The 14,532-nt window shown below is 41.2% G+C and overlaps 1 protein-coding gene across 6 annotated transcripts in view; it reads left to right on the plus strand.

The window, feature by feature from the left end:
- The window catches only part of PLCE1 (phospholipase C epsilon 1), a 325,782-nt gene that overhangs the window by 238,976 nt on the left and 72,274 nt on the right, over positions 1–14,532 (plus strand). For all 6 annotated transcript variants that reach the window (XM_032313903.1, XM_032313905.1, XM_032313904.1 and 3 more), the window contains 2 exons: positions 1,479–1,684; positions 8,348–9,023. In XM_032313903.1, coding sequence (XP_032169794.1) covers positions 1,479–1,684; positions 8,348–9,023 — 882 coding nt within the window. The remainder of the gene's footprint in view (positions 1–1,478; positions 1,685–8,347; positions 9,024–14,532) is intronic.

Genomic DNA, 14,532 nt, shown 5'->3' on the forward strand with positions numbered 1-14,532 from the left:
TGAGGGACACCTGGCAGTTGCCTCAGCCTTGGGCTCAGGTCATGATCCCAGGGTCCTGGGATTGAGTACCTGATCTGGCTTCCTGCTCAGCGGGGAGCCTGCTTTTCCCTCTGCCTGCTGCTCCCCCTGCTTGTGCACTCTCTCTCAATCTGACAATAAATGAAATATTTTTTTTTAAGTCAGTATTAACTTTTTGGAATTAGAGGGCTAAAGCATGGCAGGAGGTCAGGGCTGCCTTGCTTTCCCCCTTCATGGGAGGGTGCTGGAAAAGCTGGGGCCTCATGGAAAGACGAGCTCCAGGCTCTGATCACAGTTGCCTCAGCTTGCCCAGCCCTGTGCCTCCTGGTTCCTGACTCTGAGAGGGGAGAGGACCGTGTGAACTTTGACTCGGGGTGTCGGGCGTTGGAGAGAAGGGGCTTTGAGAAACAGAAAAAAGATGTTTAGACATGAGAGAAGAGACTGAATTGGGGAGAACTTCACCAAGATTTTTTTTTTCTAGTTTCAGAGGTAGAGTTTAGTGCATAGGACACCCAGTGCTCATTACATGAAGTGTCCTCCTTAAGGCCCATCACCCAGCGGCTGCATCCCTCCTCCCTCCTCCCCTTCCCATACCTGGCAGTTCCAAACCCAAATCTAGAGTCATTCTCACTTGGCAACAGCACCGCTACTGACCTCACACACACACTCACATACACCCCTAAAACTCAGCCTCTTCTGTCACCTGGAACCCAGAACATCACCTGCTATCAGGGAGACTTAAGAGCCCCTGGGGGGTATGGGCCCCACTCCCAGCTTGCAATCCTCTGGCTTATGCAGGAAGATAAAGGTGCACTAAATGGGGGAGAAAGCTTATAGCAAGGCCCCCCCAAGCTGCACCCACACTGTCTCCCTCATGTCTTCGAAGCCGGGAAGGCCACATCCAGCAGCACAGCGGGAGCTCTTACCTCTAAGGGCAGGCGTTTCCAGATCATGCATACAGACCATAAGAGCTTTAAAACCATCAGGAAGCCTCTGTGCTACTGTAGGGTATGAGGGAAGTAAAGCAAAATGTCATCCTTTCACAGTGTTTTCCTTGGGCCCCAGGAATTTCATCCGGTTCCATAGAATAATAGAGTTTTGTCATGGTTTTTCTCAATTTTCACTACCAGGATAAAACAACCTTACCCTTTTTCTGTAAAGTGGCTAATCTCCCTAGGGAACCTTGAAATAATATTGCTTTTTGTGTTGTAAATTTGAAATGGAGTGTTGATTCCTAGAGGGACTAAAGTTGTCTTAGTGAAAACAAGAGCGAATTCTAAACAGTTCATGTGGTGAAACGAAAAAATGTTTTTCCTGGAGGCTCTTTCTTTTTCTTTCAATAAAATAGGCGCAAGTGCCATTATTTATGACTACTGCGACTTTATTTCCCTACCGAAGTTGGTTATTTAGAAATAGTACATGAAGTTGCAATAACATATTCTTGGTATGTTTTCCTGTAGTTTGTAGCCGATTACAGCGGACAAGATAATTTCTTACAACGAGTGGGACATAATGGCTTAAAGAATTCAGAGAAGGAGTCCACTGTCAACAGCATCTTTCAGACCATCAGAAGCTGCAGCCGAAGTCTGGAGGCAGAGGATGAAGACAGCCCCAGCGAAGGCAACAGCTCTAGGAAAAATTCCTTGAAGGATAAAGCACGGTGGCAGTAAGTTTTATAAGAGATGCTACTTTTTTTCTTTTTCCTATGTCAGTTGGTTTTAGGCAGACTCCTAGCACAAATCCACCACCTTCGTCCAGAAGCCATACTTTATATTCCAACTTTACCAATTCTGAACTAGGATTTACCTTTTTAAATTGGCTTCTTTGTTCTAGAATTACTGCTCATAACTTTACTTCTTGCCATATGTTTATCTCTTTAAAAAGAACAAACTAGAGCTATCCTGTCCCTTCTAAAAATTCAGCAAGTTAAATTTTAGGATTAAAACAATGATATTCTATTTATTTCAGAGTTTATATAAAAACAGTTCTTATTAATCACTGGGCAGGGCACAGGGACAAGGATTAAAATATTTTTAAATCATATATACTGCTTTATTAGGGCTAGAGTGACACCCCAAAATCAGTATATTCAGCAGCTCCCCCAAACTTCTGGGTGATTGTAGATCAGGTGGTTCCCAGATCTCACTTCCAGAAGCACAGCTCTGCAAGGCAGCATCTGTAACTTTGTAATTGTTCCATTGCTCTAGCTGCTCTTGTATCCACAGGCATTGCTACTGATCTAGACATGTGTACCCACAGCCCAATGAGAAGTTCAGAATCAGCAGTCTTGGGCCATGTGTTGTGCCTCTTCAAGGCCACACTCAAATGGCAGAGCCTGGTCCAGCTAGAAGATCCTCTAGAGCCATCCAAAACCACTAGGCCTACCAACTTCAGCATCTTTGCCACAAAAGATTTTATCTGTAGTCAGTACTCATGAGTCATACCTTGCAGTCATCTTGGAGTCTTCATACACACTTGTGTTCATTTATGAGACATTGTGGCTTGTTTTGCAAAGCCTTTCCCCCGTTCTCTCTCTCTCTCTCTCTCTCTCTCTCTCTCTGTGTGTGTGTGTGTGTGTGTGTGTGTGTGTGTGTGTGTATGAGCCTACACTGGGAAGGGCAAGAGTGTTTTTAGAAAAGAATTTCGGTGAAGTTGGAGTACTGGATCCTGAGAATCTACTGTGAACAAAGAAATGAATGCCTTGTATCTGAGTCCCTAATGCTGTTAAGGAGGGAGATAAACCTATATTCCAGATTGGTCCAAAGGACCCAGATGCTCAAAGAATAACCCTACCACAGTGCCCTGCCCCTTAAGCTGAAATGTCTCACAAGTAGCTTCTACCAGTTGTTTTTTGGGTTGTTGTTTTTTTTAAGACTATCTCAAATCAAAGGTTATTTGAAAGTTTTCCGCACTGTTGGCTGACCTTAGTAGCAATCTGTATACATAGAGAGGACCATCGACAAATAAACACATGTCTGCACAGAAAGCACCTTATGGCCATTTCTGTCCTTAATCTACGTCTACCTCTATCTGGGATCTTTGTTCACAACAGATTCTGAGGATCCAGTGCTCTAATTCCACAGAAATTAGACTACGTAATCGTCACAACAGTTCCATTGGACTCAGGATCTTATACCTCCCAGGGCCAGGATTGAACTTCAGGCAGGCTGGCTCTGAATCATGATGAATCATGGTCCTATTAACTTTGTAGGAAGTAATGAGCATTTTATTAAGAAAATACATAACCTGATTGATTAATAGCCCACCTGTCCCCTCATATAAGATTTTCATCAGGGAACATGAGAAAAATATTTATCTGTCAATTTATGGTTTCTTGCTGACCAACACTGCAGAATTTCTTCAGGGGGTGAGATACAAACTTTCCTTCTCTTTCACTCCTTGGTCCTCCTTTTGAGTCATATGACCTAAGTCTGACAAGGTAGTTTCTTTCCTGGTTTACATCTTTGATATTTGATGACATTATTTGGTTCCTACATAACCCTTTAAGTGCCACCTGACTCTCTTTTGTAAACCTACAGAGACTTGTCTCCTGAAAGAATCAGGCACAGAAGTGTGTGACATTCACCATATGGTCTAAGACATGAAGCTACTAGTTTTCTTCTTGAAATGAATTTATTTAATTACCAACAATTGTCAATTTTATCTTGGGCATTTTCCTGGGAAGAATGCCTGGGTTTTTTTAAAGATTTTTTAAATTTATTTTAGAGAGAGAGAGAGTGCGGGGGGGAGGGGCAAAAGGAGAGGGAGAGAGAAAAAAATCCTTAAGCAGACTCCCTGCTGAGCTTAGAGCCCAACTCAGGGCTCAAAATCATGACCCTGAGGTAACAACCTGAGCCAAAGCCAAGATTCAGATGCCCAACCAACTGAGTCACCCAGGTACCCCTGGAGAAGAGTGCTTTTTTAATAGAAATGCTAATACCTAGCCTTCATTCTTCTTGTGGTCAAAAATAGAAACTGATCTTCAGAGAGATGGTGTCTCTCCCTCCCAGCTTACATCAGCTCTGAGCAATAAAAATAGGCTTCAGAAAAGACTCATAATTTTTCTCCCCAGACACAATCTTTTATAATGCTTGTATAATGCTTGTAATTTTTCACTGAAAAATATTTGATTTATCTCAGAACTCAAATTAAATGGAATATGGGCAACACTCATTCTTTTGCTAATTTAAAATGAGGAGTTCTACGTCCAAATTCACATAGGTTATATTTCATGGGTACAGACACAAATTGAATTCTTTTTGCTCTTAAAAAAAATTAATAAAAACATGGGGGTGCCTGGGTGGCTCAGTGGATTAAAACCTCTGCCTTCAGCTCGGGTCATAATCCCAGGGTCCAGGGATCGAGCCCCACATCGGGCTCTCTGCTCATCGGGGAGCCTGCTTCCCCCTCTCCCTCTGCCTGCTGCTCTACCTACTTGTGATCGCTCTCTGTCAAATAAATAAATAAAACCTTTAAAAAAAATTAATAAAAACATGAAGCGTGACATGGAGAATGTGGAAATGGTCCCAGAGAAAGGAAATAAGATAAAAGGGTGTGGATGTGACTCTAAACAAAGCTCCTTTAAAGGAATAGTTGGGCCAGTTTAGCATAGGAAAAGGAAGGGGGGAAGAAAAGCAGGAGGGATGAAATCTTGGTCTTCCTGTATTTTATCAGAGAGGTGTACTTTACTGAGCCAGACTGAGTGCACGGCTGAGTGCTTTGCAAGTATTGTCTTAGTTGAGCTTCACCTGCTCTGTGAAATCAGCATTGTCTTTTTGCCATTTAAGATAAGTAAAGTGATGGGGCGCCTGGGTGGCTCAGTGGGTTAAAGCCTCTGCCTTCGGCTCAGGTCATGATCCCAGGGTCCTGGGATGGAGCCCTACATCGGGCTCTCTGCTCAGCGGGGAGCCTGCTTCCTCCTCTCTCACTCTCTGTCTGCCTCTCTGCCTACTTGTGATCTTTCAAATAAATAAATAAAATCTTTAAAAAAAAAAAAGATAAGTAAAGTGAGGCTCAGAGAGGTTGAGTGATTGACTAAGTCACACAGCAAATAGGTAGCAGAGCTAAATATGAAACCCAGGGTGACAATATAGGGCATGTTCCTAACTACCGCGCTAAATGTATGAAACACAAACATAAGTATTATAGAAGAGGACATAGATAAGTATTGGTTTTCCGTTGTTCCTTGTTGCAATTTCAGAGGAATAGAACTAGGCTAGACAGAAAGGATTTTCTTTTTGTTTCTTCACTTTTTATTGTGAAATGTAACGTTAAGAAAGGTGCCTAAGGGGCATCTATGTGGTTCATTTGGTTAAGTGCCTGACTCTTGATCTCAGCTCAGGTCCTGGTCTCAAGGTTGGTGAGTTCAACCCCCATGTTGGCCTCCATACTGGGCATGGAACCTACTTAAAAACTAATTAATTACATAAAATGTCAAAGGAATAGGAGCCAACTGAAAGAGCTTCTGATGGCCAAACTGGAACAATATGAGCTATAAAGTAAAGTTGTATTAGATTATAAACCAAAGTATTAAATAAATATCCATGAGTCCATATATAAGTGATAAACAAACAAATGGGAGAGAAGAGACAAATCTCCAATGTGGAAGAATTCCATATAACTTATATAGATACTCCACCCTCTAGGAGGTAGAAAATAACTCCCTACATCTTAAATGTACAAAGAGGACAGTATGGGGGCACCTGGGTGGCTCAGTTGGTTGGGTGTCTGCCTTTGGCTCAGGTCATGGTCTCAGGGTCCTGGGATCGGGCCTCACATTGGGCTCCCTGCTTGGTGGGGAGTTTGCTTCTCCCTCTGTCTGCTGCTCCCCCTGCTCGTTCTCTCCCTTGCCCTGACAAATAAATAAAATCTAAAAAAAAAAAAAAAAGAATAACTTTACAGTGGGACACGACCAACACTACCTCAGCCAGCTCAACATCAAGAGGGATAAGTCATGTTAATAGTATGTCCCATGGCTATGATGTTATGAGAATGACAGTTTACCTCTGGAGAATTCCTCCCTAGAACCCATAGCCTCAGTCTAATTATGAGAAGACTATCAGGCAAGTTCTAATTGAGAGACATTCTATAAAATACCTAACCAGTGTTCCTGAGAACAGTCAAGATCATTAGAAACAAGAGAAGTGTGAGAAATTGCCATATCTAAGAGGACCCTTATAGAAGTGTGACAACTAAATGTAATATGGTATCCTAGATGGAATCCTGGAAAAGAAAAAGGACATAGGTTAAAAAAAAAAAAAAAAAACCTAAGGAACTCTCTAAAATATGGACTTCAATTAATAATAATGTATCACTATTGGTTTATGATTGTGTCAAATATGCCATCCCAGTGTAAGATATTAATAACAAGGAAAACTGAATGTGGGGTCTACTGTCTTCGAAATTTCTACATAAATCTAAAGGTATTTTAAAGTTAAAACTTTTTTAAAAAACTAATGTATTTGGAGAATTATCAAGTGAATACATGCATAACTACCACTCAGAGTGAAAACATTGCCAGCACCCATAAACTATTTGTTTTCCTTCTCAATTTTTTTTCCACCTTTCCCTCTATAGTAGTGAATTTTACAATACTACTTCCCACTTTTCTCTATAATTATATCACTATTATGCATTTCTAAATAATATAGTATAATTTTGCCCAGTTTTGAAATTTACATTTACACAAATGTAACCATACAGTATTTATTTTTGTGTGTCTTGCTTAAGATATGTCCCTATGGTTGTGTTGCATTAACTATTACTACTCATTTTCATTGCTGTGCAATGCATTACATAATATAAATGCATCAAATTTTACTTGTAGGTTTTATTGTTGCTGGGCATTAAGATTGCTTCTAGAGTTTTCAGTGTGGCTTATCTGAAAAGGATATTCTGATTATCAGATTTGCGAGATCTCTTGTAGATTTCTTTTCTTTTTAAAGAATATCTGCTTATGTGAGGCAAGGAGGAAGAACCTGCAGAAAACATGAGTGGGATCTTGCTCAGGGACTGGGATCTAGACTGAGAGTCCAGGAAATCCAGTGCTACTGCTCATACTTTGCCAGGAGGCAGTAGTCTGCCCAGGTGCCAAGTTCCCAAGAGGATGGGAACATTCCATCCCAGAGATGTATGGACCAGCTCCTTCTCAATTTTATCCACCACTTTGCAACGAATGTCTATGGACCAACCAGCAGAAACCTTGACCTTAATAAAAATTCTTCATGCTTTGAAAAAACATGAATCTCTCCTGGGCACATGCCTACAAGGTGGACATACAGGAGTGAGGCAATGAGGTCTCCCTTGCCTCCCCCCGCGCCACATCCGTCTGGAGACCTAACACTCTACATTCCCAACTCAAGTAAGACAACTTGCTAAATTTTCCAAGCTGACAAGTTCTTTATGTGCACATGTGTGCACACACATGGACACACACACAGAAACACAATGAAAATCTAAGGTTATGTCAAGAAGAGCTAGCTGTTCTTGTTCATCTGGCCACTGTGACTATATTTTCCAATGAGCGTCTTTGAACAAATGGTATTTTATTTTTTAACAGAGACACATCTAAGGCAAGCTTATTAAGTCTTGTTCTGCCTATTTTAGCCCCACTGTGTTCAGGTCACAACTTTTGGTTCTGATCAAGTAGAAGGCAGTCAAACCTAGTGATGAAGTTCCCAGGCTGATGAGTCAGAGCAGAATCCTGCCTTGAGTAGACCCCTTCTGAGCTGGATGACCGAAGTGAGTTAATGACCCTTCTGAAGCTGTTTCCTCAAACGTTAATAAATAAATAAATAAAGCCTTTCTTCACAAGTAGGTCAAATGAAGCGCAAATGTACATAAAGTAGTTAACAGTTCCTGATACAAGAGGGAAAACTAATACATCATGAATATTATTATTGATATTAAAAACACAATAACTTTAAACTCTTGGGTGACTCAGCAATTGAACCCCCAATGCTTGGCTTTGGCTTAGGTCATGATCTTGGGGTCATGAGATTGAGCCCCATGCCAGGCTCTGCACTCAGTGCAGAGTCTGCTTCAGATTCTCTCCCTCTCCCTCTGCCTCTCTAAATAAAATAAATGAAATCTTATAAAAAATACAACAACTTATCTAGCAGTTCCTTTCCTTATTCCTGTGGTTAGACCTATTACTAAATATAGGGTTTTAGAATGCAGCTATAAAAATCTAATCTTTAGCATTTTATATTTCCTATGCTAATTTGAATTCATAGTGAAGTGAAAAATGATGCCCAGTGTCCGTGGAAAGCTTTGTGTTGTTCTCACTTCTAATTATAAGACAGACCAAATTTATATCTCTTCCCATTAGGTTTATAATTGGAGATCTGTTGGATTCTGAAAATGACATCTTTGAGCAGTCGAAAGAATGGGACTCTCATGGATCAGAAGAGCCACAGAAGGCCTTTGACCATGGCACGGAGCTGATCCCATGGTACGTGCTGTCCATCCGAGCTGATGTGCACCAGTTCCTACTGCAGGGGGCCACTGTCATCCACTATGACCAGGACACGCACCTGTCCGCCCGCTGCTTCCTTCAGCTTCAGCCTGACAACAGCACCTTGACCTGGATAAAGCCCACCACTGCCTCCCCAGCCAGTGCTAAAGCAAAACTTGGTGTGCTTAGTAACACATCTGAGCCTGGCAAATTCCCCTTACTGGGCAATGCTGGATTAAGTGGCCTGGCGGAGGGGGTCTTGGATCTGTTTTCAGCAAAGGCTGTGTACATGGGACACCCTAGCATCGATATACACACTGTGTGTGTTCAGAACAAACTGGGTAGCATGTTTCTCTCCGAGACTGGTGTGACACTGCTCTATGGGCTCCAGACCACAGACAACAGATTATTGCACTTTGTGGCGCCCAAGCACACAGCTAAGATGCTCTTCAGCGGATTGCTAGAACTCACGAGGGCCGTGAGGAAGATGAGGAAGTTCCCGGACCAGAGACAGCAGTGGCTGCGGAAACAGTACGTCAGCCTCTATCAGGTAGGGATGCACCAACCCCCACCCCCCTCCGCCGTCTCCTCACTCCTCACTCCCCTAACTCTTAAGATACTAATCCTAAACCGCACTGGGACCACCAAGGTTCACCCTTACACTCTCTCACTGGGCTTTGACTCTCTCTGTGCCTCAGTTTCTGATCTATAAAATGAGAGTGATAACAATACACATTCATAGGGTGGCTGTGGGGTCTGAGTTAATACGTGTAAAACCATAATGTCGGCTGCTATATGTAAAGAGTAGTGTCTGACTCATAGTAGGTCCTGTTGTTATTTATATGAACACAACGACCGGGCATTGTACTTCTCACATCGGAAAGAAACTGGTTAATATAAGCCTTGTCACTTACTCAGTTTCCATTGAAAACATGACAGTGTAAACATTTTTATTATTAATTAGGGATTGGTTGATAACATTGGAAATCTTCACTTTGGAAACTGAAATCCTGCTTCATCCCCTGATGTGCTGTGTGACTCTTGGAGCATTAATTTGCTGTGCATTGCTGCCTCACTGTAGAACTTCTGAGATTAAGAGAAACTTTCCCAAATGTGGGATCACTCACTCGTGCACGGAGTTCTGCCTCACTAGGTTATCATATTGGTAGCAGCCCCCGAGGGAGTTTCTCACAGTCAGCTGCTTGAAGTGAGTGGGTTTCTCACTACCCTAAAATGCTCAGGTATATCCACACTCCAGCTAAGAGTGGCAGCAGGACTGGGCTGAGCGAGGTGTGGGAAGAGACACAGGCACCACCGGACTGGTGCACTTGCAGTGGACAAAGGGCAGATGGCTGGGAAGTGAGTCAAAAACCTGCCACGAGGGGACACCATGGATGGTGCTGCCAAATGAGTTGTAACTGAGTATTCAGTTTTTCTTTGTTATGCTTTTCTCTCTTTTGGCAAAACATTATCTTTTTTACTAGTGTCACTGAACAAATAAAACTATAATTTAACAATAATTTAAATTACTCAAATGACTGATTTCATGGTTCTAACAAGTTTCCCACCAGCAAAGACATCCCCCCCAGGCTATTGGTAAGGAGATAGATAGATAGATAGATAGATAGATAGATAGATAGATATTGCACACATATGGATATGTGCAATACTTATGAGTAGAGAGCATATCCTGAATACTGATTTATTAATTGATTAATAAGCCCATAGTCCTATCTACACAGTGATGCTAGGACTGCACAGCAAAAAACCTGTTTCAGTTAACTCCTCCTAAAACAGAAACCAAAATACGAGCTTCCTGTCCATTCCACAGGGAGAGTCCAGTGTGGTCAGCTGCTTGGAAAAAAGGTCTTCAGGAGCTATTGTAAATATTGATCTTTAATTATAATAATTCCTCAGCCTTGCAGAATCATACAAATCCATGCAACCTGGACATAAACCAAAGCTCTGAGCTTAGTTACAATCATGGTCACAAACCTGACATGGTTTATTGGCTTCATTTGTTTCCCTTCCAATCTTAGAGCATAAAGTAACTAAATTAATACCTAAGGCGTACTTGGTTTCTCATTCACCCTGGCAACCTACAGTTTTTGCTAAAGGAGGCATCGGCTGAGACCAGGAATAGCAGAAGAGGTAAAATGCTCTGCTGGAGCAGAAACAGAGGAAGTGACTTGGAGCCAGCTTAGTCCTTCCTGGTTGCAAACACACTCCTGGCCCCCTCCCTCTCCCGCTACTTGGAAACAAGCCCTTACCTTGTAAAGGCAAAACAGCTCCATATACCTCTGCCACTTCTGAAAACACAGGCGATGGTCTTCCTCAAAACATTATTGAGCATGAGCCACCCAGGCAGGTGAGGCAACATGTCTCAGAAACACACCCTCAGGACTTTTTTTTTTTTTTTTTTTTTTAAGTGGAAAGGTTAGCAAATTGTTATTTTCCCATATGTAGACCAGCTCCCACATTGTCTCAGAGAACATCAAAAAGGTGCTGCCAGTGTGGTACCTGGAGAACAAAAGGTCAAAAAGGCATCCTGTTAAATGCCCTCTTGGTGATTTATAATACTGCTTAGCACACTTAAGGCTCCTGAGAAGTCCTAAGGTACAAAAAAAAAAAAATGAATTTAAATGTATCTATGCATTTAAGAAATTTATGAACAATTGTGAGTTCTTCCAAATTTATGTTAACAGATAAATAGTATTTCTTTATCCCCAGTTTGGGAAGGGCTTATATAGAAAATAATCTTTCTGGGGCACCTGAAAGTGTCTCAGTTGGTTGAGTATCGACTCTTGGTTTCAGCTCAGGTGATCTCCGGGTCATGAGATTGAGCCCCGTGTCGGGCTCCATGCTCAGCACAGAACCTCAGCTGAGTTCTCAGCTTGGCTTAAGACTCTCTCTCCCTCTCATTTTGCTCCCCCCACCACCCTTAAAATAAATAAATAAATCTTCAAAAGAAAAAAAGAAAATAATCTTTCCAACATCTGAGTCTTCTTGTGTGATGAATGTATATGAAGCTGCCTTTTTTTTTTTTTTTAATTTTATGTGTTTGAGAGAAAGCGTGAGTGGGGGGAGGCAGACGGAGAGGGAGAAGCAGGCTCACCACTAAGCAGGGAGCCCAATGCAGGGCTCAATCCCAGGACCTGAGAACATGACCTGAGCCAAAGGTAGACACTTAATCAACTGAGCCATCCAGGAACCCCATGCTTTCTAATACAAGTATTTTAGTACTAGTAAATGTATTTGATCTAATGGAAATAGTAACAGGAGATAAAGCAAAAGACAAAAAGATACAGTAATGTTTGTAATAAAGCCTAGGAATGCAGGAAAATAAAAGAAAGTAAGACCCAGAGATTTGATGTGTGGTGTGGGACAAAGACTGCTATCATGAGCTTTGGCCTGAGGTTGCATGGGCAGAGCTAAGAACCCATAATCCTGGGTGTTTGGAAAGATCTCTGGGAATATGAAAAGGTTCAAAGGAGGGTTCTCAGGTGAACTTTGGTTGTAAGCAACAGAAACAGATTTGGGCTGTCTTCAAGGGGAAAAGGGGATTTTATTCAAAGGATTAGATCAGTTAAACAGTCTCCAAAATATCATGTGTGAAGATAATGCAAAGAGGCCAAAGTGCATGAATACTATTTTAAGGAATCAGTTTCATGATCCTAATGTCCACGTGAACTTCTTTTATTTTCCTATATTTCCTGGCTTCATTACAAATGTCACTTTTTCTTGTCTTTTGGCTCCCTGTTTAGCAGGCAGCCTGCCTCTCCCTCTGCCTGCCATTCCCCCTGCTTGTGCTCTCGCTTGCTCTCTATCTCTGACAGATAAATAAAATCTTTTTTTTTTAATGGAACTTTTCTAAAACTGAGAATATAGTTTCACTCACAGTAGATCTTCTCCTAAATTGAAAAGAGAAGGGACATCCTTCATGCATTCCCAACCAACTTTATTGTTTTTTACAAAATGAAAAAGAGTCAAACTATATTTCAGTTCCCAGAAAGTCTCCTTTAAAGATTAAACAAAGGCATGTGCCTTTTCCAGGCCTGAAATATTTCTATTAAAAGTAAAGCTTGACCCATGTTAGGATGTTCTGAATTTAGAAATACCCAAGCAGTAGAGTATGATTCTTTTATATATACATGGTATGGGTCTAGTAAATTTTTTTATTAAAGATTTCCTTTTTCTAAAGCAGTTATAGTTTCACAATAAAATTGAGAAGAATGTACAGAGATTTTCCCATAAACCTGCTGCCCCCCCATGCATAAATAGTGGCCCCCACTTGTCAACATCACTCAGTAAAATGGCACAATTTTTACAAAAGATAAGTCTACGTGGATATATCACAGTCACCCCAAATCCACAGTTTACCTGAGGATTCGTTCTTGGTGCTGTATATTGTATAGGTTTGTATAAATATATAATAACATATATTGATAATTATAATATCACATAGAATATTTTAACTACCCTAAAAATTCTCTGTCCCCTGCCTATTCATCTCTTCCTTCCACTTTACCTCACCCTACCCACCCCCTCCCCCCACCCCGGCAACCAATGACCTTTTTACTGTCTCCATAGTTCTGCTTTTTTCAGAATGTCATATGGGTGGAATCTTACAATCACACTTTTCAGATTGGCTTCCTTCACTTCGTGTTATGCAGTTAAGATTCCTCCATGTCTTTTCATGACTTGATAGCTCATTTCTTTTTCTTGCTGAGTAATACTCCGTTGTGTGGATGTACCACAGTTTATTTATCCATTTACCTGCTGAAGGACATCTTGGTTGCTTCCAAGTTTTGGTATTATGAATAAAGCTGCTGTAAATATTTCATGTTCAGGTCTCTGTGTGGACTTAAGTTTTCAAGTCTTTTGATTAACAACCAAGGAGCATGACTGCTGGATTGTATGGTAAAAGAACACTTACTCTTGTAAGGAACTGCCTCACCTCACTGCTTTCCAGAGTGGCCATTTTGCTTTCATACTAGAATGAATCCTTATTCCTGTTACCCCACATCCCTACCCAGAATGTGGTGGTGTCAGTGTTCTTGATTTTTGCCATTCTAATAGGTGTTGGAGTATCTTATTTTAATTTGCAGTTCACTGATGCTATATGACATGGAACAGCTTCTCATATGCTTAATTTCCATCTGTATCTCTTCTTTGGTGAAGTGTCTGTTGAGATCTTTGGACTTTTTTTTAATTGGGTTGTTAGTTTTCTTATTGTTGAGTTTTAAGTTTTCATTGTATATTTTGGATAACCGTTCTTTATCAGATGTTTCTTTTGCAAACATTTCCTCCCCATCTGTGGCTGGTCTTCTAATTCTCTTGACTATGTTTTTTCCAGAGCAGAAGTTTTAAGTTTTAATTATGGGATCTATTAAATTTTCAAAGTTTTAGTCAAAACCCATAGATAAAATTTTTACAAAATTTCTTCCAAAATGCAATATTCGATAAGGTAGTTAAAATTTATTTATGAAATTGTGGCATGAAATGTTGATTCCACTTTGAAGTCAGTTGTAGCAGCTTGTTCACAGGGAGCATGCCCTCTATCAGGAAGGAATGATCTCCAACCTTCTTCATTCTCAGTAGCACTGTATTCAAGATTCATTTTCTAGGAAGAGAGATTCTAATTGGCTTATTTGGATCTTATGCCAACCATTGGTCAAGGTAGCATGTTTCACCTTGATTGATAGACTCCAGACTGAATCCAGGGGCACCTGGGTGGCTTAGTCGGTTAAGTGTCTGCCTTCCGCTCAGTTCATGACCTCAGGGTCCTGGGTTTGAGCCCCGCATCAGGCTCCCTGCTTAGTGGGGAGTCTGCTTCTCCCTTTCCCTTTGTCCCTCGCTGCCCAGCTCATGCGTACTCTCTCTCTCTCTCTCTTAAATAAATACATTTTTTTTTTTAAAAAAGACTGTATCCTGTGGAAAAGATATATAGTAAAATTGGGGTATGGTTAGAGAAAAGAGAAATGATTAATGGGCAGGCATAAATCCCAGATATCCATCAGAGATCACCAAAAGATTTCCCACATCAAGCATCCCACTCA

Source organism: Mustela erminea, chromosome 14, assembly GCF_009829155.1.
Source record: "Mustela erminea isolate mMusErm1 chromosome 14, mMusErm1.Pri, whole genome shotgun sequence".
NCBI lineage: Eukaryota > Metazoa > Chordata > Mammalia > Carnivora > Mustelidae > Mustela > Mustela erminea.